This window comes from Danio aesculapii, chromosome 19, assembly GCF_903798145.1.
Source record: "Danio aesculapii chromosome 19, fDanAes4.1, whole genome shotgun sequence".
Lineage (NCBI taxonomy): Eukaryota > Metazoa > Chordata > Actinopteri > Cypriniformes > Danionidae > Danio > Danio aesculapii.
In genome coordinates this window covers 28,061,308-28,084,472 of record NC_079453.1, presented here as the reverse complement: position 1 = coordinate 28,084,472, position 23,165 = coordinate 28,061,308, and the positions used below count along the sequence as shown (strand labels likewise).

The following is a 23,165-nucleotide window of genomic DNA, read 5'->3' as shown; positions in this document are numbered from 1 at the left end:
GAATAAAACAAATACCAGAACAAAACAAAAATCCTTTACTTTATCCTCTGTTGAGAATAAAAGGCCTAGGACCTTCAGTATTTTCCCAGCGATGGGTTGCTGCTGGAAGGGCATCTGCTGCGTAAAAACGTTTTGGATAAGTTGGAGGTTCATTCCGCTGTAGCGACTCCGGATTGATAAAGGGACTAAGCCGAAAAGAAAATGAATGAATGAATGAATGAGACCTTCAGTATACAGAAGTCAGTTTAAGCGCACTGCTGGTTTGTATGCTCCAGCCTTTGTTGTTGTTGTTGTTTGTCATTTTTTAAGCTATCAATGTTTAATATACTTGAGAATATCTGTTAAAACATAGATGAAATCCCTTTGAGTAAATACACAGCAAAGCAATAATCAAAGTTTGTTAAACTTGAGGATATCAAAAGTTTGATGTACTTGAGGATATCTGTTAATACAGAGAAGAAATCCCTTTTTGTTCTCTAGAGCTTAGTAATTATTCCCTAGGGTGATACACTTGAATAAAAATATAGTAAAGCGTTTCTTATATTATATCAGCATTTGGGCAGTCTTCCAAGGGTCTTGTCCTGCAAGGCCATAGCTCCTAGCTGGCAAAGAATATCTTCCTCTGAAGATAACGCTCCTTTTTGACCCACTTCAGTACGTCGTCCTTGACCTTTTCTGTCGAAAGCGTCTCTTATGTTTCTTCTCATTGCTTAGCTGTTTTTGCAAGCATATGAGTGTTCGAATATCTAAGTAAAGTTTTGTGTCTTTTACAAATAATGTCAAATAATAAACTATCCAGACACTACAAATTGCATAATGTTTTGAGGTTGTGATGTGGTGCAGTATAGTGGGATTGGTATGAATAAGTGTGTTGTTTTTTACATGATGGTCTGTGTTACACTGAAAGATGATGGAACTTTATTTTACACTCTTTTTAGTTATTTGAAACATTAGACACTTTATTTGCATTATCTATGTAGATAAAATCACTTTTATAAATTTAATTAGTTGCAGACATTGAAATGTGAATCACCATTTCCTAGGTTTTACACAAATATTCATATACAGTTAAAGTCAGAATTATTAGCCCCCCTGTTTATTTTTTTCCCCAATTTCTGTTTAACGGAGAGACGATTTTTTCAAACACATTTCTAAACATAATAGTTTTAATAACTCATTTCTAATAACTGATTTATTTTATCTTTGCCATGATGACAGTAAATATTATTTGACTAGATATTTTTAATACACTTCTATACAGCTTAAAGAGACATTTAAAGGCTTAACTTTGTTAATTTTATTAACTAGGCAGGTTAGGGCTATTAGGCAGGTTCTTGTATAACTATGGTTTGTTCAGGAAAAAAAATTGCTTAATGGGGCTAAAATTTTGACCCTAAAATAGCTTTTAAAAAATTAAAAACTGCTTTTATTCTAGCCGAAATAAAACAAATAAGACTTTCTCCAGAAGAAAAAATATTATCAGACATTCTGTGAAAATTTCCTTCCTCTTTTAATAATTTGGGAAATATTTAAAAAATTCTTACTCCTGTTAAAATATTTTAGGAAATATTTTTAAAAAGAAAAAAAATTAAAAGTGGGACTAATAATTCTGACTTCAACTGTATTTCAATCTTTTTCTGTTTTCTTAAGCTCCCTCATGGATTGCCTCCTACTTGTCTGGATTTAAAGACAGAAGTAGAAAAGCGTTTTCTGCGAGATCCTGCTTGGCTCCCGGTACATGATGTAGATGATGCCTTCAGCAAGTTCCTTAAGTATGAAATCTGATATAGTTTAGAAGATGCATCTTTGTTATGTATATAAATATTATCACATATTTAATTGGTTTGGTCTGTGATGAATTTATTCTTCAGGATAAGTAAGAGAGAAAAAGAGGTGGACTCTCTCCTGCATTGTTCGCTGTCTCCACTGCATTCTGGTCTGTCTGTGGTCAGAGATCCAACCACCGGTATGCTGCTGGATTTCACTGAGGTAACACTGGAAAACATTGAAACGCATTCTGCGTCTACTTCTTTACATTTATTTGCCTACTCTTGTTATTATTCAGTTATTGTTCTGTTTTTATTGGCAATTATAAATCTGTAAAATTATTTTAATTTATTGAAATAAATCTGAAGCACAAAAAATAAATAGAAGTGTCTTTGATAGCTAACTTAAGCTAAAAAGAAATAAATAAATAAACAAAATACTAAAAAATAAAATTAAAACTAAACGGATTTATTATATGCAGCCAAAATAAATGACAAAGCTCAAAAATGTATTCAAAATATAAATGAATAAACTAATAGTATATGAAATGCTAATCTGACACTGTATAGGGTGATTTCCATGGACAAAAAGTTGAAAACTGTTTGGAAACAATCATTATTTTGCTTTTAGTTCAATGCTAGGGGCCCGTTTCAGAAAGGAAGTTAAGTGAAAACTCAGAGTAATTTAACCCTGAAATGATAGAAACTCTGGGTTTTCCGTTTCAAAATGGCAGGTTTGTTAAACTCGAGAAAGCAGGGTAAGTCAAGCCTATTTCTGAAAGAGAGGTAACTTCAACTCAGAGTCAGTTACTGTGGTAACTTACTCTGTGAACCCAACCTGGTCAGGAGCAGGTTTTATTCTCTAAACTTGGAGTTTCTGTCGGTCTCCCTCCTTTTTTAAAGACGAAGCGCTATTTCTCGTTTCCACCCACCTAATTTAATGCTCATTTTGGAGATGCGCATAAAAACGATTGACGGAAATGTCACGATGCACATAACTTTTGAAAATACGCATTAAAAAACACGCACATAACCGAATAGGATAAACTTTTATTCGATAGAGAAGATGTGCCTAAACTACGATGGAAACACTTTTATTGAACAAATTACACTATGTGCATTAAAAAAGGTTTGTTATACGAGATCGTATGATGATGAAAATGTGTGTGAATGGACAAACCAGCAGGCTGAGCACACTGTAACACATCTTAAATGTTGTTTTGCTCATTCATTCTAAAACACCTTAACCGTTTCAGTATTAATGTTATTATATTATTAATGACCTCCAGAGCATCTGGAGCATGTCAAGAGCGTCTGTTCTCCGCGTCTCATTGCTTCAAACGCCCCCACACATTCATTGTGTGTCAGCATTGTCTTCTGAGGCGCAAGTACATTTATTAAATAAAGAAAAGATTGCCGCAGCTTCTTCTACCGCAGTAAATTCTGTTTTTACTGTTGATATTTGGCGCCCGTTTAATCAGGAAGGGACAATTTAGTTCTCTTTGACTCGTTGGATGGAAACGCTGCTTTATTCGCACATCTGCGTTATTCCAGTTTTGCACATAAATTTAATTAATATATTTGGATGGAAACAAAGCTATTGCCTACATTTCAGTCTCACAAAGAAGTCACGTACAAGAATTGCTGGTCCTTTTTTAATAAATAATTAGCTTAAATTCAATGTACTGTTACTAGATTAATGGGGTTATTATTCTTTCTAAAAACTATTGTTTAGTTCTGCTTACATTCCAAATGTCATATCACCCTCTATCACTTGATCAATAAAAAAGGCAGACACACAAGTGCACTAAAAATGTTATAAACGTCACACATTACATTACTTATTTTATTATACTTAAATATTTAAATACTTTAAATGTAAAATAACTCATTAACTTTTCCACCTGCTAACTGTCTCTGTTTCACTGCTGCAGTGGTGTTGCTTTTTAAAATATATGGTCATATTTGCTATGACTTTGCATGAGCACATCAAGTTCAGCTGGAGAAAGAAATGGTGATGTCTTTTTTTAAAATGTTGCCATAGTCCCTCATAATATCTGCGCTCCATTGATAATGCCTTTTTATAGTTGCGGTGTGCACGCTTGCTTGATTGACCTAACTCAGAGCCACTATTCTGAAACCAAAAACTCAGAGTTTTTAATCTCTCCGTAAATAAACGCAGAGTTCAAGTTTAAACTCAGAGTTGGTTGAACCTCCTTACTGAAACAGGCCCCAGGACTGTTCCTTAAAGTTGCATGTGCTTTGTAATAATAGCATTTTTCTATTATATGTGTGCAATATTGTTGTTTTTTCCTTTATGCCAGGTGTTATTAGAGGACACAGCATTGTCTGCAAAAAATTCCCTCTCATTACAAAGACAACCTGGACCTCCGTCAGAGAGTCTGAGAGGGAGCAACACAAACTATCCATTTCTTCCAGGTACAGTGCATATAAATGTTTTTTGTTAAAATTCATTCCTAAATGATAAACTTTTTAAAATTCAGCTCTCTCCTTTCAATTCCCAGCTGGAATGGAAGAACTGACGTTAGAGCAGATTAAAAACAAGTCAGAGCTGGAAGAAGACATTGACTTTGAGAAAGGTTGGTTGTCTGTTTTTTTTTTTTATTATTATTATTTCATGTTAGTCCATCACATTCCAGCTACCTTGATGGTTGTAAATGCATGTAGAAGACAAAAAACTTTTAAAATATAAAAAAATATTTCATACTTTTGAAATATAAAAGAGGAAAGAAAAGTCTGTCTTATTTTTGTCAGTAGGCAGCAGTTTGTGAATGTTTGTGAGAGAAAAAGATGCTGTAACAGTTTGTTCCATGTCTTAGATTTGATGACAGTTCCTCCTGGGCTGAAGGCTGGTATGGACTTCAGTGACAAAGGTCTGATTTTATTGCTTCCCAAACACACACACACACACACACACACACACACACACACACACACACACACGCAGATGCACACATGTATATACAGTTGAAGTCAGAATTATTAGCCCCCCCCCCTGAATTATTAGCCCCCCTGTTTATTTTTTTCCCCAATTTCTGTTTAACGGAAAGAAGATTTTTTTCAACACATTTCTAAACATAATAGTTTTAATAACTCATTTCTAATAACTGATTTATTTTATCTTTGCCATGATGACAGTACATAATATTTGACTAGATATTTTTCAAGACACTTCTATACAGCTTAAAGTGACATTTAAAGGCTTAACTTGGTTAATTAGGTTAACTAGGCAGGTTAGGGTAATTAGGCAAGGTATTGTATAATGATGGTTTGTTCTGTAGACTATCGAAAAAATATATAGCTTAAAGGGGCTAATAATTTTGACACTAAAATGTTTTTTAAAATATTAAAAACAGTTTTTTCTGGCCGAAATAAAACAAATAAGACTTTCTCTAGAAGAAAAAATATTCTCAGAAAAAAATGATCATACTGTGGAAAATTCCTTGCTATGTTAAACATCATTTGGGAAATATTAAAAAAAGCAAAATAAATTCAAAGGGGGGGCTAATAATTCGGACTTCAACTGTATATACAGCTGAAGTCAGAATTATTAGCCCCCCTGTACATTTTCTTTTCCCAATTTGTGTTTAACAGAAAGAAGATTTTTTTTAAACACATTTCTTAACATAATTGTTTTGATTTAATTTAATTTCTAATAACTGATTTATTTTATCTTTGTCATGATGACAGTACATAATATTTTACTAGATGTTATTCAACATACTAATAGTCAGCTTAAAGTGAATTTAAAAGCTGAACTAGGTTAATTAGGTAAGTTAGGATAATTAGGCAACTCATTGTATAATGATGGTTTGTTCTGTAGACAGTCGAAAAAAAATATTGCTTAAGAGGACTTATAATATTGACCTTAAAATGTTGTTTTTTAATGAAAAACTGCTTTTATTCTAGCCAAAATAAAACAAATAAAACTTTCTCCAGAAGAAAAAATATTATAGGAAATACTGTGAAAATTTCCTTCCTCTTTTAATAATTTGGGAAATATTTAAAAAATGTCATAATACCATTTTTAGTTGTGCGTTATGCAAAAATAAAAATAAAAATCTGTCATTTATTAAACCTCATCTTGTTTTAAATTTACATGACTTTGTTCAGCAGAACACTAAGAAGATATTTTTTACTTCTTTGACACAAAGACATTTCTTAACATCCCCTTTTAACTTTCTACAAAAGAAAGAATGTCATTCAGGAATCAGCATGACCGTGACTAAATAAATGACAGATTCTCATTTTTGGGTGCAATATCACTTTTATGCCTTTAGAAGCCAGGAGCACAAAGAGTGAGGTGAACCTGCTGTCACTTCTATCTACTTTTGATGATGTCCTTGATGCTCCACCAGAGGAGAAAGAGGGCGTCTCACAAAAAGAGGAGATTGTTAAACTTCCCAGAACTAACAGCCTGGAGGACCTGGGCATTAAAGTGTGTTGAACTTTGAGAAACAAACAATTCTTAGCTGTTTGACTACCTAAACACATTGAGTAACTGGCATGCTAATATTTACTCCTCCAGGATACGGGCAGCTCTCCTTCACAGCCTCAAGGGAACACAGCCAGTCTGACTGAACAAAAGAAGAAAAACCAGGAAGAAGAAAAGGGAGACAATAAAAAATGGGCCATTCCCGTGGACATCAGCTCACCATGTGCTGACTTTTACAAACGGATCCCTGATCCAGCGTTTAAGGTCAGAACTCAGCATAATAGTTTATATAAAGCAGTTTTCTAGCAATAAAACAAACAAACAAACAAACAAACAAAAAGTAAGTACTGTCATCCATTTTTACTAAAATCTATACAGTATAACAATAGTTTAAATGATTCTTGATCGAAATACAAGATTTTGGTATTTAGTCACATTAAAAGACTCTATTTAAAGGGATAGTTCACCCGAAAGTTTGTTTAGGCAGTTGTAAACAGCTTACCAAAGTGAACCTTTTGGGGAAGATCGTTTTGGTTGAACCTTTTAAACACCTGTGAGCTATCATTGGTGGATGACATATTTGTAGGTGTGTTCTGGAACTGGATCTTATTTCACGTGCAATTGATTTGTAACAACATCCAACACAACAACACCAATAATTAGCATGTTTCATACCTTAAAATCAACTTTTAGACTGTCATCATCGTGCAAACATGACTTATCGAACATACATTAGTTCTTTACAAGATTTTATATTACAATGTACTGCTTTTTCTATGTTAATATAAGTCCAAGAAGACCAAGTCCACTCAAGTCTCACTTATTTTACAGTGTCTAACACATAAAACATATTCTAAAAACATGGAGCTTAAGGTAAAAGAAGTTTATACTGAATGCCAGAACCTCATGTTTTTTCCCCAATTTCACAGCTCTCAACTCATACTTATGAACATATATTTTCTTTTAATCGGCGTACTGTAAATTAATTAGTTCCAAACCTATGTGTTTCTCTTTTTCAGTTGAACACAAAAGAAGATATTTTGAAGAAAGTTGAAAACAATTGACATCTATAGTAGGAAATACAAATACTAATAAAGTCTAGATGAAGTTTTTCGTCTTTCTTCAGTATGACTTCTTTTGTGTTTAACATAAGAAAAGAAAGTCAAATAAGTTTGTGACAACTGAAAGCCGATTAAACGATGACAGAATGTTCAGTTTTGGGTGAACTAGTGCAGTGTTTCCCAACCCTGTTCCTGGAGGCACACCAACAGAACATATTTTGGATGTCTCCCTTATCTCACCCATTCACTTTAGGTTTTGGAGTCCCTTCTAATCTTCTGGTGAGTTGATTCAGGTGTGTTGGATTAGGGAGAGCTTGAAAATGTGTACTGTTGGTGTGCCTTCAGGAACAGGGTTGGGAAACACTGAACTAGTGTAGTCCTAAAAAACAATGTAATTGTCACTTATCACTTATTATTTGAATAAGTCATATGTTTAGTTTAACTAAAACAATTTTTTTTGTTACAATGACAAACAATGAACTGATTTCATCTCTTCAATATTTTGATATTCGAAAGATTAAAAACTAGCATTTAATAGGCTTTCATTGAATGTAAAATCCCTTGCATGATTGTTTTGATGTGGACACCAAAAGGGGACATCTTATATTTGATACTGCACAAAGCTGGTGCACATGATTTTTGTCATTTTGTTAAAGTATATATATTCTTGCTTCATCTCAGTATCCCTTTGAGCTGGACGTGTTTCAGAAGCAGGCTATTCTCCGTCTGGAAGCTCATGATTCTGTCTTTGTTGCGGCTCACACCTCAGCCGGCAAGACTGTGGTGGCTGAATACGCTATTGCACTTTCCCAGAAACACATGACCAGGTGTGTATGTGAGAGCCAGTGTCTGCTGATTGCGTCATTTTATATCTCTGTTCTTTTATATATTTAATATGCCACTGCTTAAAAGTTTAGTGTCTGCATTGTAAGATTTGTTTCTTAATAAAAATAGTAATATTATGGTTAGTATTATTTAGAATTTTGAACATGTTTATTTTTTGATTCCATTGTAAACTAATTTATTTTCTTATTGAAAAGCTGAGTGTTCAGCATTTATTCTCGAGACTCCAGTCTCACATAATCCATAAGAAATCATTCTAATAATCTGCTGAAGAAGCATTTCTTATTACTACAGTCAATGTTGAAATCAGTTGTGCTGCTTAATGTTTTTGCGAGAAATACTAATGAAGATCATTTATAAAAAAGGAAAACTTTTTTTTAACATCATGAATGCTTTTACACACACTTTTATCTCACAAAATTGCAAAAAATATTTACCTTATAGCTAAATATTTTTAACGGTCTGTACATTTTAAATGAAATTGATTTTCTTTTTGAATTAGATTTTTAATTACAATTTTAATGACTAAACTTGCCTTATTGTGATATTAGATTTAATGCTCACTCTAATGTGACTGTTTGTCCTGACAGGACCATTTACACCTCCCCCATTAAGGCCTTGTCCAATCAGAAGTTCCGAGACTTCAAGAACACATTCGGTGATGTGGGACTTTTGACTGGAGACGTGCAACTGAACCCAGAAGGCTCTTGTCTCATTATGACCACTGAGATTTTGAGGTGATTACACCATCAAAAGTAGTAATGTCTGATATATATTTCATAAGCTGCATCTCAAATGGCACACTATACACTCATGCACTATGTACTTATGCACTTACACACTCAACAGAATAGTACATGTATGTAGTGTCGTCCCAAATAGAGCACTAATGTGTTTTTGCTAAGCGGAAATTCAAACCGTTTCCCTGATAACGTTTGACGGTTGCCAAATTAGTGACATAAATGACCAAACTACCTAATAATACCTGCCATGAGTATAACCGCATTCACCATCGGGAGGCGCTGTAATCACTCTCGTAGGAGAATTTTGCTTTCACAATCCAAAATAAATAGGGTGACGCAGTGGTGCAGTAGGTAGTGCTGTCGCTTCACAGCAAGAAGATCGCTGGTTCGAGCTGGCGTTTCTGTGTGGAGTTTTCATGTTCTCCTTGCGTTCGCATGGGTTTCCTCCGGGTGCTCCGGTTTCCCCCACAGTCCAAAGACATGTGGTACAGGTGAATTGGGTAGGCTAAATTGTCCGTAGTGTATGAGTGTGAATGAGTGTGTGGATGTTTCCCAGAGATGGGTTGCGGCTGGAAGGGCATCCGCTGTGTAAAACAAATGCTGGATAAGTTGGCGGTTCATTCCGCTGTGGCGACCCCAGATTAATAAAGGGACTAAGCCGAAAAGAAAATGAATGAATCCAAAATAAATAAAGTAATCCAACATGTGCGCTCGATAGCTCCGCCCCTTCCGCTACATGAGCAAACCTGGGGTCGTTGAGTGCGTGAAGTGTCCATCTTTCCACACTTCATTTTACCCGCTGAATAAGTGCAAATCCGGGTAATTAATGTGCACTTATTATTTAGTTTATAGTTTTCAGTGTGAACACACTACTTAAACTATTTATACTACAAAATGGCGTAGATAGTATGCGATTTGGGATGCAGCTATAGGTTGTCATGTGTATATAGATTTTTTTATTTGCGGTTTAATGGTATAAAAAATAATGCATCATTACAAACAATGGTGGCTTTCACAATTGAAAACCATGACAGATTTGATTAAATGTACACATGAAATAAGACACGGTTTATCAGATCAGCTTATATTTACTTTACTATAGTGTATTTCTCTAGCATACTAACTACTGTACACTGAACCACTTGATTGAGGTAAAAGTATCGCTGCATATTATTGTTTTCAAGCTGTTTTATGAATGTCTTTCTGGAGTTGAAACACTGACAGAGTGGTTACATGAGATTCTTTTTTTTTTGGTCTATTTTAACTCTAATGCAGTACTCTAACTCTATATATATAACTCTAACTCTAATTTGGTACTATAATACAGTTGATCCACTGCTGTTTAAATCTGATGTTCATTAACAGAGATCTGTCACTCCACATCAGGAAGCAATTAAAAATGGCATTTTATTGTTTGAATTTTTTTATTTAAATTGTTAGAACTTCAAAGCTAAGACCTTGATTCTTATTGAGAAGTATTTTTTTATTGATTATTGGACTTGATTTACACTGTAAAGTTTATTGATGGTTTATAGGTATATGCCGAAGCTTGCTTAATAGGACTTTTAATTTGCCAGTAACCTGGCTTAAGCGCTTCCGGTGAACTGTATGCAATTGCAAAATCGGCGCGTTTAAGGTCTGTTTTCTTTACAAATCAGCGATCTCCACTGGTTGAGTGATATCCAATATAAAGTGGGTCTCAGATTGTACAAGAAGCACTGCATTAAATAACATTTTTCCCTGCTATGTCTTTACAATATGAACCTTTATTTTACCCCAGTATATTTAATGGTGCTTCTGCGCTAGCCTGCCGATTCTGACAGGCCCGTGCGAGTAAACGGCTTTTTGTCTCGTTTTACGATTGAGCAACTAAATGAATGCCAAAGTCTATTTAACTGATTGTATTGTAATTACATTAAAACATCGATGCTGTAAAAGGAATCGTATAAAATGGAAAAACCACAATAACAGGTCACCGGAAGTTTATCAGTATGGGAACAACACTAGCTCGGCATATACCCTATTATTAAGCAAAATGGACTAAAAGGTCAATCTTGGGATTTAAGAATCATTATTTATTCATAAACAAATCTAAAGACATGCAGTGTTTGGTACTGGTTCTTACTGAACTGAATAATTCATGCTGAATAATTTCAGTACAAATATAATTTACCCATAATTGTAATTAAAGTGATAGTTCTCTCAAAATTAAGCATTTACTCACTATCTACTCACCTTCAAGTGGTTCTAAATGAAGAATGTTGAAACCGGTAGCTATTGACTTCCATATAATGATACTATGGAAGTCAATGGCTACCGGTTTTTAACATTCTTCAAAATAGCTTCTTCTTTGAACAAATAGAGTGAGAGTAAATGATGACAGATTTATTTTTATTTTTAGGTTAACTATCCCTTTAATCATTATGTCTTCCTCCTAATCAGATCGATGCTCTATAATGGCTCGGAGGTCATCAGAGATCTAGAATGGGTCATTTTTGATGAGGTTCACTACATCAATGACGCAGAGGTAATGCATTCACTAATAAATCTAGTTCAGTTTTGCTTTTTATCTTTACCACATTCAGATGTCACATACTGTTGTTGTTTCTCAGAGAGGAGTGGTGTGGGAGGAAGTGCTCATCATGTTGCCGGAGCATGTTAGCATCATCCTGCTCAGTGCCACAGTGCCAAACGCAGTGGAGTTCAGTGAATGGATCGGGTGTGTGTGAAATCAAAGCCATCAAAGCAAAGTTTATCCTGTCTCATGTTAACTGTGTAGATCAAACTGTGCTTTTTTCTTTCCTCAGGCGTATCAAGAAGCGACATATTTACGTGATCAGCACAATTAAGAGGCCTGTTCCTCTAGAGCACTATCTCTATACCGGCAACAGCACCAAGACTCAGAAAGAGCTGTTTATGCTGCTGGACGCCACTGGAAACTTTCTCACTAAAGGGTAAGTTAAGCCGGCATTCGAAAGCTCTAATATGTTCTGAGGTAGGAAGACATCAAGTACGTCTGAATCCAAATTCTGCTTCTTTTCTTGTCGCTGGAGGTTCTTTCAGATCAAATTTCAAAGGCAGCATAGATGTGATTTTTGCTGCTTTCGATATCCCACAATTCTGTTTCTGACAATTGAGCTAAAAAAGTAAATGTGGCATCTCAAAGCACTGCCTGGGTGTTAATTTGTGTGTAAATGTATGTTTTTGAACAACCTTTTACACACTTTTGATGGCCTTTCTAGCAAGAAGCTAGTATTGTAGTGCGCAAATATCCCCTTAGCGGTCACCAAAGCTCTCTCTGTTTTTTCGCACATGATAAAAATCCTTATGCTGTCTAAGAAGTCTGTCTTAAATCAGTTTTACAAGGTCCTTTGTGTGCAAACGCTGCCTCCAGTGTCTGATAGGGCAGCAAGTCAGCTGTCTTAAGATTTTTGACACAGCCATGGTTGTGTTATTTTATTTTTATTTTTTAAATAAAACTGCATTTTAGATTTGTTGTAATAGGTCATTGTAGTCAACTTTTTTATCAAAGCCTTTAATCAAAATGTCATTGTCACTTTTGTTTAAAGTCCTGTTCTGTTCTGTTCTGTTTTCTTATTTATTGATGACTAGGTACTCTCTATAGAAATAGTTAAAACGGTTACAAAAGTATCAGTATTGTTTTTGTATAAAAAAACAAACAATGGTGTGTTACTCATCGCTAGTTTAGGTGTGTAAGTGTGTACAGTCAATATCCTAAACAAATGTTATTAATAACTGTTCTGTTCTGTTTTCTTATTTATTGATGACTAGGTACTCTCCCTAAACTTAACCTGAAATCTAACATTAGCCCATGTAGTTACTTCATGTTTGCCTCACCTTTATTTAAGTACACAGTAAAATTAAGTGCAAAGTCTATTATGTTCACCTAGGCTCCAATCATTTGCCATTATATAATGCAATAAAAACACTATCATGATTCTAATATTTGTCACTAAGCATTATAAAATAAATACACCTTGTACCAAGTGTGCCTACACAACCCCCTACATATGATGTATGTTCCACAAAAACTGATATTTCTAAAATGTTTAATAATCAGTAACTTGACTTAGAGGTTATTACGCTTGAATTACAAATTTAAGTCATAATAGTCATTTAAGTGTACAGTAGGGTTCAGCACTTAAGTGTTTGTTTGATGTCAATATCTTTAAAAAAGTACTGATGTTAAATTGTATTAGCACAAAAGGTGAGTTTCTACAAAACTTTCAAACGTTTTTAATTCTTTTGTGTGATGTTTGTCCTAAAACACCACTGTCGTATTTACCTGGCCTGCTGAAGAGCTTTGCCTGGTCCCGATTGGTTTGATCTCAATTTTTATCACTTTACACACGGGCTCTGGTTTGCACTGTAAATGAGCTGTCATGTGATGCGTTTCAATTGGGATTAGAAAGATGCTAAAATAGATGCCAGGGAGGTGAAACGAACGTTTGCTTCTGGCGGTAATGTTTTGGTTGTACAGGCAACTACAGCTCAGGCCCTGCTGGATTTAACTTTTAAGGCCCGATTACAGCTCTACCTGTTTTATATGACTGTTGAGGAGTAAATATCCGCAACACAACTGACACAAGTCAGAGAAGACAGAACAAATCAACAAGCTAAAAATGTCCACATGCTCCTTTTCATGAGCACAAAATGGCAAGATATTTATCTTGACCGGGATTTGTATTCAGCATCTGTATAGAAATTGTTAAAACGGTTTCAAAAGTATCAGTATTGTTTTTGAATAAAAAAAACAACAAAAAACAATGGTGTGTTACTCATCCCTAGTTTAGGTCTGTAAGTGTGTACAGTTAATATTCTAAACAAATGTTATTATTAAGAAATCAAAAAATTACATTCTTCATAATTTTTCAAGAATATTTGGAGATGGACATGTTATAAATGTCTTAGCTAATATATTACTAGCTAAGGGCTGCTGAAAATGAATATAAATTCACCCTAATAAAGACTGTTTTGTTTTTCAGCTACTATGCCGCAGTGGAAGCCAAGAAGGAGCGCACTAGTAAACATGCACAGTCTTTTGGCACAAAAAACGTATCGCAGCACAACACAACAGCCAGTCAGGTCAGCGTCCATCTTTAAATTTACTGTGTAACATAATACATCTCTTTTTCCAATGGCAGTGTTTTGACAGTTTTCTGCATCTTCCTTTTGCACTGTTAGGATCGTGCGGTGTGGCAGACGCTGTTGAATTATCTGTCTCAGAGGCAGCAGACTCCAGTGGTGGCATTCACATTCTCTCGGACCCGCTGTGATGAAAATGCTCGCTCTTTGACCTCTCTGGACCTCACCACCTCCATAGAGAAGAGCGAGATCCACTCCTTCCTGCAGAAGAGCTTGACCAGACTGAGAGGAGGCGATCGACAGCTACCTCAGGTACTGTACATGGTCAACTTTTTTTTTGGCCAATGCAGATATCTTTAAAACAAAGAAGAAGGAAAAAGCTAAAGGCCGTTATAATATAATATAATATAATATAATACAATACAATACAATACAATACAATACAATACAATACTATACTATACTATACTATACTATACTATACTATACTATACTATACTATACTATACTATATTATATTATATTATGTTATGTTATGTTATGTTATGTTATGTTATGTTATGTTATGTTATGTTATATTATATTATATTATATTATATTATATTATACACTCACAGGCCACTTTATACTAGTACCAGGTTGGAACCCCTTTTGCCTTCAGAACTGCCTTAAAGGGCACCTATAGTAAAAAATTTACTTTTCAAGCTGTTTGGACAGACATATGTGCAAGTATGGTGTATAGACCGTCATATTGGGGTGATATAAGCACACCCAGTGCTTTTTTTTCAATTTAACAACATAAAAAACGGTGGACCAATTGGAGCGGTTTTCAAACCGACCCCAACTTTAGGTAGGAGTGCGGTCCCCCTGCCCACCAATATTGATTGACAGGCGCGTCATCAAACCCTTAGTTTGTTGATTCACGTCCGCCATTTTCAGTCGAAACGATATCACTAAAGGAACACCCTAGCTCTATTTTTAGATGCAAGGCTCATTGGGCTCAACATCAGATCAATATTCTCCACATTATCGCTCTAATCAGAATTATTGGTTGTATCTTTAGGTAGGTTTGCAAACATGTGTACTTCTCATTGAGTCTACCTTATACTTCAACCGTTTGCATTTCTTGCGATCACAGAAGCTACCTGTGATCTAAACTAGCATGCGTTTTAGAATTCTAAACATAGGTTTCTATCAGGGTGCACTCAAGTCGACGGCTGGGCGCCACGGATTGCTGCAGAAACCTATGTTTAGAATTCAAAAATGCGTGAAAATGTCTGGTGTGCCGTGTCGCGGCTTCGAGCGGCGCATCCGGTGCCTCAGTCAAAGTAAATTCAATGTGCGTGGTTATTAGTTTCTGTGTACAAGCTCGGCACTTGAAACTAGCACACAGTTGGCTGTAAAACTGTACAAAGACACATATGATTTTGTACTCTCTGCTTGGTCTGTGTCCGAGCCGTACATGTACGACTGAATGCTGATCCTCTCCTGCTCCTCTCAGTCTGCCTGTCTGTGTTGCAAACGCAGAGCGGGTGAGCTCATGGCCCTGCCCTCTTGTTACATTCGGCGGGAAGCCGAAACTAGTCTACATGTGAAGCAACACACCCCTAAATCAGCGAACTGTGGACACGCCCCCAACATGACACTTTTTAACACATTATAATAAAAAAATCTGAATTGTGTTTTGAACTGAACCTAAACTGGCACACTCAGAAGAACCATAATAATAATAATAAATCATAAAAAAGAGGTAAACTATGTGCCCTTTAATCTTTCATGGCATAGATTCAACAAGGTACTAGAAATATTCCTCAGAGATTTTGTTCCATGTTGACATGATAGCATCACGCAGTTGCTGCAGATTTGTCGGCTGCATATCCATGATGTGAATCTCCCGTTCTACCACATCACACCACAAAGGTACTCTATTGGATTGAGATCTGGTGACTGTGGAGACCATTTGAGCACAGTGAACTCATGAAGTGAACTGCTCTTAATGACATTTTGAGAATAGGCTCATTTTACAAGTTAAATGGTTGAGTTTTATCATATTTTTAATCCATGCAGCTGATCTCGGGGACTGGCAGGAGCACATTTAGCTTATAAGCTTTGGTTTCAGCTGTCTTGATTTTTTTTTTGTTGTTGTTGTTTTTTTTCAGGATTCTTATATTTTTAGAAAATGTAACAAGAAATGTTTTTGATTATTATGAAGTCTTTTTTGAAAATTAATGTTTGCAGATTGCACACACAAGTTTAAAACCCAGTGTTTCCTATCTAAAAAGGATCTGTAGCTTTCAAAAACTGCCACATGATGCATATTTTTAATTGAATAATTTTATTGTTGCCATATAATCATAATAAATTGATCAATACTACTATTTGTATTATTGTATGAATGAAAGTCTAATTAGTTTTATGCCCTGTGTATAGTTGAAATACACAAGTTTGTCATGTATTAACAATTAATCATTTATAATATTATATTTTGAAATGTTACAATTGTTTTCTATTTGAAAAAAAAATAGCATAAATTGTTTATATATTAATAATATAAATTATTAATATATATTAATTAATATATATTAATAATATAAATTATTGATATATTAATTCAACATTATAGTCATGTGTATAAATATTACCTTTTATAATAAAACATTTTATTTGAATGCAACAATGCTGTTTGTGTTGTTTTGTCATCACAGATTCTGCTGATGCGTGATTTGTTGAAGAGAGGGATTGGTGTTCATCACAGCGGCATCCTGCCAATCCTGAAGGAAGTTATCGAAATGCTCTTCTCCAGAGGTTTAGTTAAGGTTTGTCTTTTGAATTTATTTTATACAGTCTATATCTGGTTAATGAAATTTTGACCAAGAAAAGATTTATGTTTTTTCTTCTCTCTTTCAGGTTCTGTTTGCTACAGAGACATTTGCCATGGGTGTGAACATGCCTGCCAGAACTGTTGTGTTCGACAGCATCCGCAAACATGACGGCACAGGATTCAGAAATCTTCTGCCCGGTAGGCCAATATCAATAATCAATATATCGACTTATCGCAAAGTCTATAAACATGAGCTTAATCATTTTGGGTTTTTGGCATGTGTTGCATAAAAATGAATGCCACCAATGTTTTAGCTAATTGTACATCTCAAATTATTTCAGCTGAAGGTGTCAGCAAGCTCAAGGAGCTCCTTTAGAAACAATGGTTACTGCACAATGAAAAATTAATGATCAATCATGACAACATATTACTTTTTTTACTTATTTTATTAAGTTTATCAGTTTCAGTTTGTTAACATAACAGTTATTTTACAGGGAGAGCTGAATGAATTTTTACATTTTCCTGTAAAATACTGTCGGTTTGAAATGAGCTTGGTTTCAAAGCTGCAGTCCACTTCCATAAAAGTGACCGTTCAATGAGTTTCCTGGAAGAGGACAGATGATCAGCCAGATGATAATAGAGGGAGATGGACAAGATGGACCCCACTGGACGAGCCTTGGAAGAGGCAGGGCTGATGACTCCAGGGGCCCGACTGACAGTGGCAGAACAGGTGGTGGAGGAGTCCAAGGTGAAGACAGAGTGCCAAAGGCATTTAAAGGCCCCATGAAATGCTTTAAAATGTGCATATGTATTTGATGTTTGACGTAATCTCAACTGAAAAATTAAGAGGGTGGGACATAGAGTAGCTTCTTCTCTTTTAAAAAACAGCCAATAGCATTTCGTTTTTATCACAGCTCTGCCACAGAGTGGTTGAGCTCAAGCGCATCAAAGCAAATGAGAATCATATTGAAGTGGGCGGGTCATGTCAGATACTAGAGAGCATTTGATTGGTCGAGATTTGATGAGAAACTGAAGTATGAGGTGATGTGAAAAAAAAATGTTGATTCATTTAGGCGGAAGTGACAAACCACAAGCTTTGGATGTTTATATCAGATTTATATTTTCTAAATGCAAATTTTGTCAGTCTTTTAGAGCACACTAGCTAATATGTCGCCTTAAAAACAACAGACTGAAACTAACATCTAAAACTATTTATTTTAATTTTACAGGACCTTCAAGGGTGCTTTCACATTTGGTTCGATTTTATCCATTTATCATAAATGTAATGCAAATGTTCAAATGCAGAGAATAGTGGTTTTCTACTGAAGTTGAGTAGAAATTTAGACATTAATTCTCTTTGCTTGTAGCGTGTCATGATTAATAGTGGATTTATATCCCTGATTTGGCAAAATTGCGTTGAAATGAACCGAGTTCACCTAACAGTACCCAGACCACCTTTTTCAGGTGCTCACCCGAGGCCAGAGAGCTCTGTGCACATTAGCTAACTGCATCAAACTCTGAAGCCAAACAACTCTGGGTGCACACCAAAAGTTCTAGTGTGGAAGTGTTTTCTCAGGGCAGAGCTCAGAGAGGGGGTAACACAGTCCACAAGACTATTAAATGTCTCATGAAATTAGATTAGATTTAGAGAGAAGATTTATTTGCTAGTTTGCTCCAAAACAGTGACAATTTGCATTTAGAAAATATAAATCTGATATAAACATCCAAAGATTGCAGTTAGTCACTTCCGCCTAGATGGATCAATGTTTTTTTCACATCACCTCATACTTAAGTTTCTCATCAAATGCGTTATCCATTTGCTTTTCATTTGATGCGCTCGAGCTCAACCACTCTCACTGGCAGAGCTGTGAAAAAAAACAAAACGCTCTTGGCTGTTTTTATAAAGGAGAGGATCTACTCTGTGTCCCACCCTCTGTTCGTTTTTCAGTTGAAATTATGTCAAACATCAAATAAAAATGCACATTTTAAAGCAGTTCATGGGACCTTTAAGTTTACTTCACTGACCTCCTCTGCTTTAAATAGCCCTAGATGTTCGGCAACTCACTATCAACTCAGGCATGTTGCGGTGGGCAGAGCTCCCCTCTGCACAGTCACTGGCTTTGGCTTTCTACCTTGGGGTGTGCAGTGTTGCAGCCTCAGGCACCTGGATTAACATCACAAGCAGTATCAGCTTCAATGCCTGCTAAAAAGCAAACTCATTTGCTGCTTTACATGATAAATAATTTCAAGCGTGCCTGTTTTTAGATTTCATTGTCTAGACACACCTTGACCGGCATCTCTCTAGCACATCTGTTGCAGTTATTATTGTTTAAAAATGATAATCATTTTGTATCACCATAACAATAGACATTATAAGAAGCTGGCAGGTACTTGTGGCGCAGATGTTGCAGGCAGACAGACGCTGATGGCCAGGTGTTTGATGAACTGGCCGTCTCTAATGAATGAGCAGATTAATTATGCTGGCTTAATGCAGATGTGAAAGGACTTCAGAAAATACACCAGGAGGCCTTTGATGCGTGTGAGAGATGACTGAGTTTGTTTAAATCTGGTTTACTGTAGTTTCAATAATAATATATTTTAAAAAGAGTGAGAGAGAGGGTGTATAGACGTAGATTGGCCTGTTTTAGTCATCACATATTGCCAAAATTGCACTTTTTAAAGTGTATTTACATTTTCTTTAAGAAAATGAAGATATTTTTGGAACACTCAAATGAATGTTTATGACAATTAAACACAATTAAACATTCTCTCAATAACCTGCTATGACGTTAAAGGGGTGGTCCACTACAATATCATATTTTAAACTTTAGTTGATGTGTAAAGGCTGATTTATACTTCTGCGTCAAGTGCACGCGAATGCTCTGGCGCAGCCTGCACGTGGTCACATAGACCTTGCCGTGGCCGTCGGCGACGCTGACACGCACCTCTCAAAAAATTTAACTACACGTCGCAATGATGCATAACGCAAGCTCTGTGATTGGTCAGCTTGGAAGCGCTGACGAGTGTAGGCAGAGCCCGATGAAGCGAGTGTTTACAAGTGTGGAGTCTCGTGACGGAGGTCTAGATGAAAACTGTTGTTTTGTGTTTACCTTATAATTAAAGTTGTTGCATGTCCGCCGATTACTGCCTCAAAATGAGCGAGTTTGAGCTACATGTACATTAAGGTAGCATTCAGAAAAAACAAAACACCAGCGAAGAAACTCGACACAGAGGAACATAAACACCTACTGCCAGCTAGCATGTCAGAAGAGTTACTGCAGAGCAACAAAAACAGCGCACAGAAGTAAAAATGCACTGCAACGCGCAAGGCAAGTCCTGTGGGTCACACCGATCACTCGACGCAGAAGTATAAACCAGGCTTAATGTAGATGTGTGAACATAAACAACATCTCTGAATTTAATATGCTTAAAGTTGAATGCAAAGGGAGACATTGGCTTTTAGAGAGTTAGCTCGGCAAAACTTACAGCAAACAAAGTTTGGGACTACAAAAATGCATTCAGGTTAGTGAGATCACAAACCCTTCAGGTTCCGTGCATTCATGATGCGCATGCACCCCGTGCAGTGATGGGGCGTGGCCAGAGGCGCTGTAATGTTATAGCAGAGAAAGCTAAAATGCTATCTAAACACTGCTATTTCTACAGAGCTTGTTCTGTTTCTGTATTTGGGCTTCTAATTGACACAACACAAAGAGAGAAGTGCTTACAATTTAATTTTAATTATGTTCCAGAGAACTATAAAAATATATAGCTAGCATTTGACAAAGGACAGCTTCCAGAATCTCTCTCAGTTCAGTGCTGGATTTGGCTAAAAACTCCTCAAAGAGCAGCTCCAACCATAATAGAAGAAGCTGTGAATTGTTAGTCACAACCTGTAAGTATTTTTATTTGTTAAAATTGATCTATTAATTGCATAGTTTCTAGCGTTAACTGTATGTTGTAGCGACATCATAAACAACAAGAAATGCTCTTTGACACCGTTAACAATTTAGCTGCAAATTCATATTTATCCATCAAACTGCTGTAAAGGTTCAGCTGTGTCCTCTTCATTTTCTGTCTGAGGGCGAACTCACACTATGTACAGTTGCCTTAAACCGGGTCGAAGCACACTTGTCCCCTCTCCTGTCTCCCCCGACGGCCCGCACTCACATTGCATTCGCGCCTGAGCATGCTTGCGTCATCGATTATGCGCTGCTCAGTTTAAGAGGCGCTCTCGCTCAGCACGGTGGAGATTTCTTTTTATCATTGTATTGGTTTTTGTTGTTTGATATGCAGTGACACGCAGTCAAATATTCCGCCGAACTGATCAGCCGGTTTTGACACTCATAAACAATCCTAAAGTCATCGTGCTGCAGGAGTTATGAGGTTTGCTAAAGGTGCAGCTGTCGTGCAGTGAGGGGTTTGCGTCTTTAATAAACTATGACAGTTTGTGTTCATTGAACAATAAGAATGATTAATAAAGACATATGAAACAGTCCCTGAAAAGTCACGTCTCGTCTTCAGTTTTCGGGCTCAGGCGCACTTTGCACTCACACTACAAGCGTACCGTGCCAAAGCCCAAGTGAACTGCACTCTGGCATACCTCTTCCAACCGCCTGAGCCCGATTCAGAGCACTCACCCTTCTCAAACGATCCGGAAAACGGGCCAGGGCACGTTTCTGAAAGCATAGTGTGAGTACGCCCTGATTCAGGCTCAAACTGATACGGCTAATAGCTACTCTGACTGACAGTATTTACACAGTGCAAAAGCACGTGCTATTAGAGGCGTGAAGCTTTTCCTGGTGATGTGGAGCCGATCTGTGAATCACAGCACATTATGTTAACTGACCAATCAGAGCCTCTTGAGGGCGGGCCTTTCAGGGGATCTAGGAAATATGAGTCGTTTTCCTGTTTGTTGAGTATCAGTATATAATCAAAGTAAGATATACAAACAAAATAACAAGATTTTCCACAAAATTAAGCATGAGCACACATTGCTTTGCATCAAACACAACCAAGCCTTAAAAATACACTCTGGACCACCCTTTTAAAAAAACATATTATTATTGCTGTAATGCAAAAAAATAAAATAAATAAAATTTAATTGTGAGAGACAATTTTAAGAACATACCAACATTCGAAGTACTGCCATCAGTAAGATATCTTAATGTTTTAATGTTTTAGTGCCATTAATTTGAAATGTAAAATACTGTATTTACAGTATAAACACATGTATCTTTTATTAAAATCTTTCCAAATATTATAATGTGTATATATTTATATTTTAACATCATGTTAATTTAATGCAATCAAATTGCAGACTTGTTTTACTGACCTTATGTCAGCTTAGTATTTGTTGTACAAATATATTTTTATTTAAAAAGCAAAATTCAATGATTATTGAATTTATTTTCAGTGATTATTGATATAATGTCACATTGGCAAAACAATAACACTCAATTGATAAAAGGATGAATGATACCTGTATGCAAGTGACACAGCACAAATAATTACAATAGAGCACATTGTAATGATTAAGTCTGTCCACACTGGATGCCACAATGTGAGCGACAAATCTCTGAATGAATTGATGCTTCTTTCTGTTTGTGACGTAACACAAAGTACAAATAATGACACAAAATAGTTTGCAACAGTCTGGTATTGACATGATGTGACATCTCTGAAATGTGATTCGTTCTTTGCCAGCATTATTCATAAGTGCCACAGTACTAAACTGCATGTGTATGTTTGTGTGTAGGTGAGTACATTCAGATGGCGGGTCGTGCCGGCAGAAGAGGTTTGGATGCTACAGGAACCGTTATCATCCTCTGTAAAGCTGGAGTTCATGATATGGGAGACCTTCACGCCATGATGCTGGTCAGTAAATGCCTACTAAAACCAAACTTCACTACCTTTTCATTGTCTTAGTACACGATTTAACTATAGGAGAGTCAAGCTTTAAATAAGAAAATTATTGAAACTCTTTGATCATTTTTGAACGAGATGCTAATGGTCAAATCCAATTGAATGATTTATGCTAAGCTAAGCTAAAAGTGCTCCCACCAGAACCGAAGATCAGCTGAATGGATTAAAAAATGGTAAACCTCAACTGTACGGGAGTTGTAAATTGAGCCTTTTCTCAAATAACATGTTCCTTTAACTAAAATTGCTACAATTTTTTGGCATTGTACATTGTTTATATTTGTGTTTGTAAAAATGCGAGAAGACCTTTTGAAGCATCAGTCATGAGAAAGTTATTTCGTCCATAATTTCCTTCATTTTTAAACCACCATAACTGCAGCACCCTCCTTGTAATCCAGGCTTTGTAATGATCTAGCGAAATGTATCCCAGCTCCTCTTTTTAACTCACAG

General features: G+C 36.0%; 1 protein-coding gene across 1 annotated transcript in view; it reads left to right on the top strand.

Moving 5' to 3' along the window:
- Positions 1-23,165, top strand: part of skic2 (SKI2 subunit of superkiller complex) — a 47,402-nt gene that overhangs the window by 2,157 nt on the left and 22,080 nt on the right. The window contains exons 3-19 of the mRNA XM_056479889.1: positions 1,651-1,772; positions 1,872-1,989; positions 4,091-4,205; positions 4,292-4,366; positions 4,607-4,660; positions 6,068-6,225; positions 6,316-6,486; positions 7,965-8,110; positions 8,717-8,863; positions 11,312-11,396; positions 11,482-11,588; positions 11,677-11,823; positions 13,876-13,975; positions 14,075-14,287; positions 16,681-16,791; positions 16,883-16,994; positions 22,552-22,670. Of these exons, the coding sequence (XP_056335864.1) occupies positions 1,651-1,772; positions 1,872-1,989; positions 4,091-4,205; positions 4,292-4,366; positions 4,607-4,660; positions 6,068-6,225; positions 6,316-6,486; positions 7,965-8,110; positions 8,717-8,863; positions 11,312-11,396; positions 11,482-11,588; positions 11,677-11,823; positions 13,876-13,975; positions 14,075-14,287; positions 16,681-16,791; positions 16,883-16,994; positions 22,552-22,670 (2,100 nt within the window). The remainder of the gene's footprint in view (positions 1-1,650; positions 1,773-1,871; positions 1,990-4,090; positions 4,206-4,291; positions 4,367-4,606; positions 4,661-6,067; positions 6,226-6,315; positions 6,487-7,964; positions 8,111-8,716; positions 8,864-11,311; positions 11,397-11,481; positions 11,589-11,676; positions 11,824-13,875; positions 13,976-14,074; positions 14,288-16,680; positions 16,792-16,882; positions 16,995-22,551; positions 22,671-23,165) is intronic.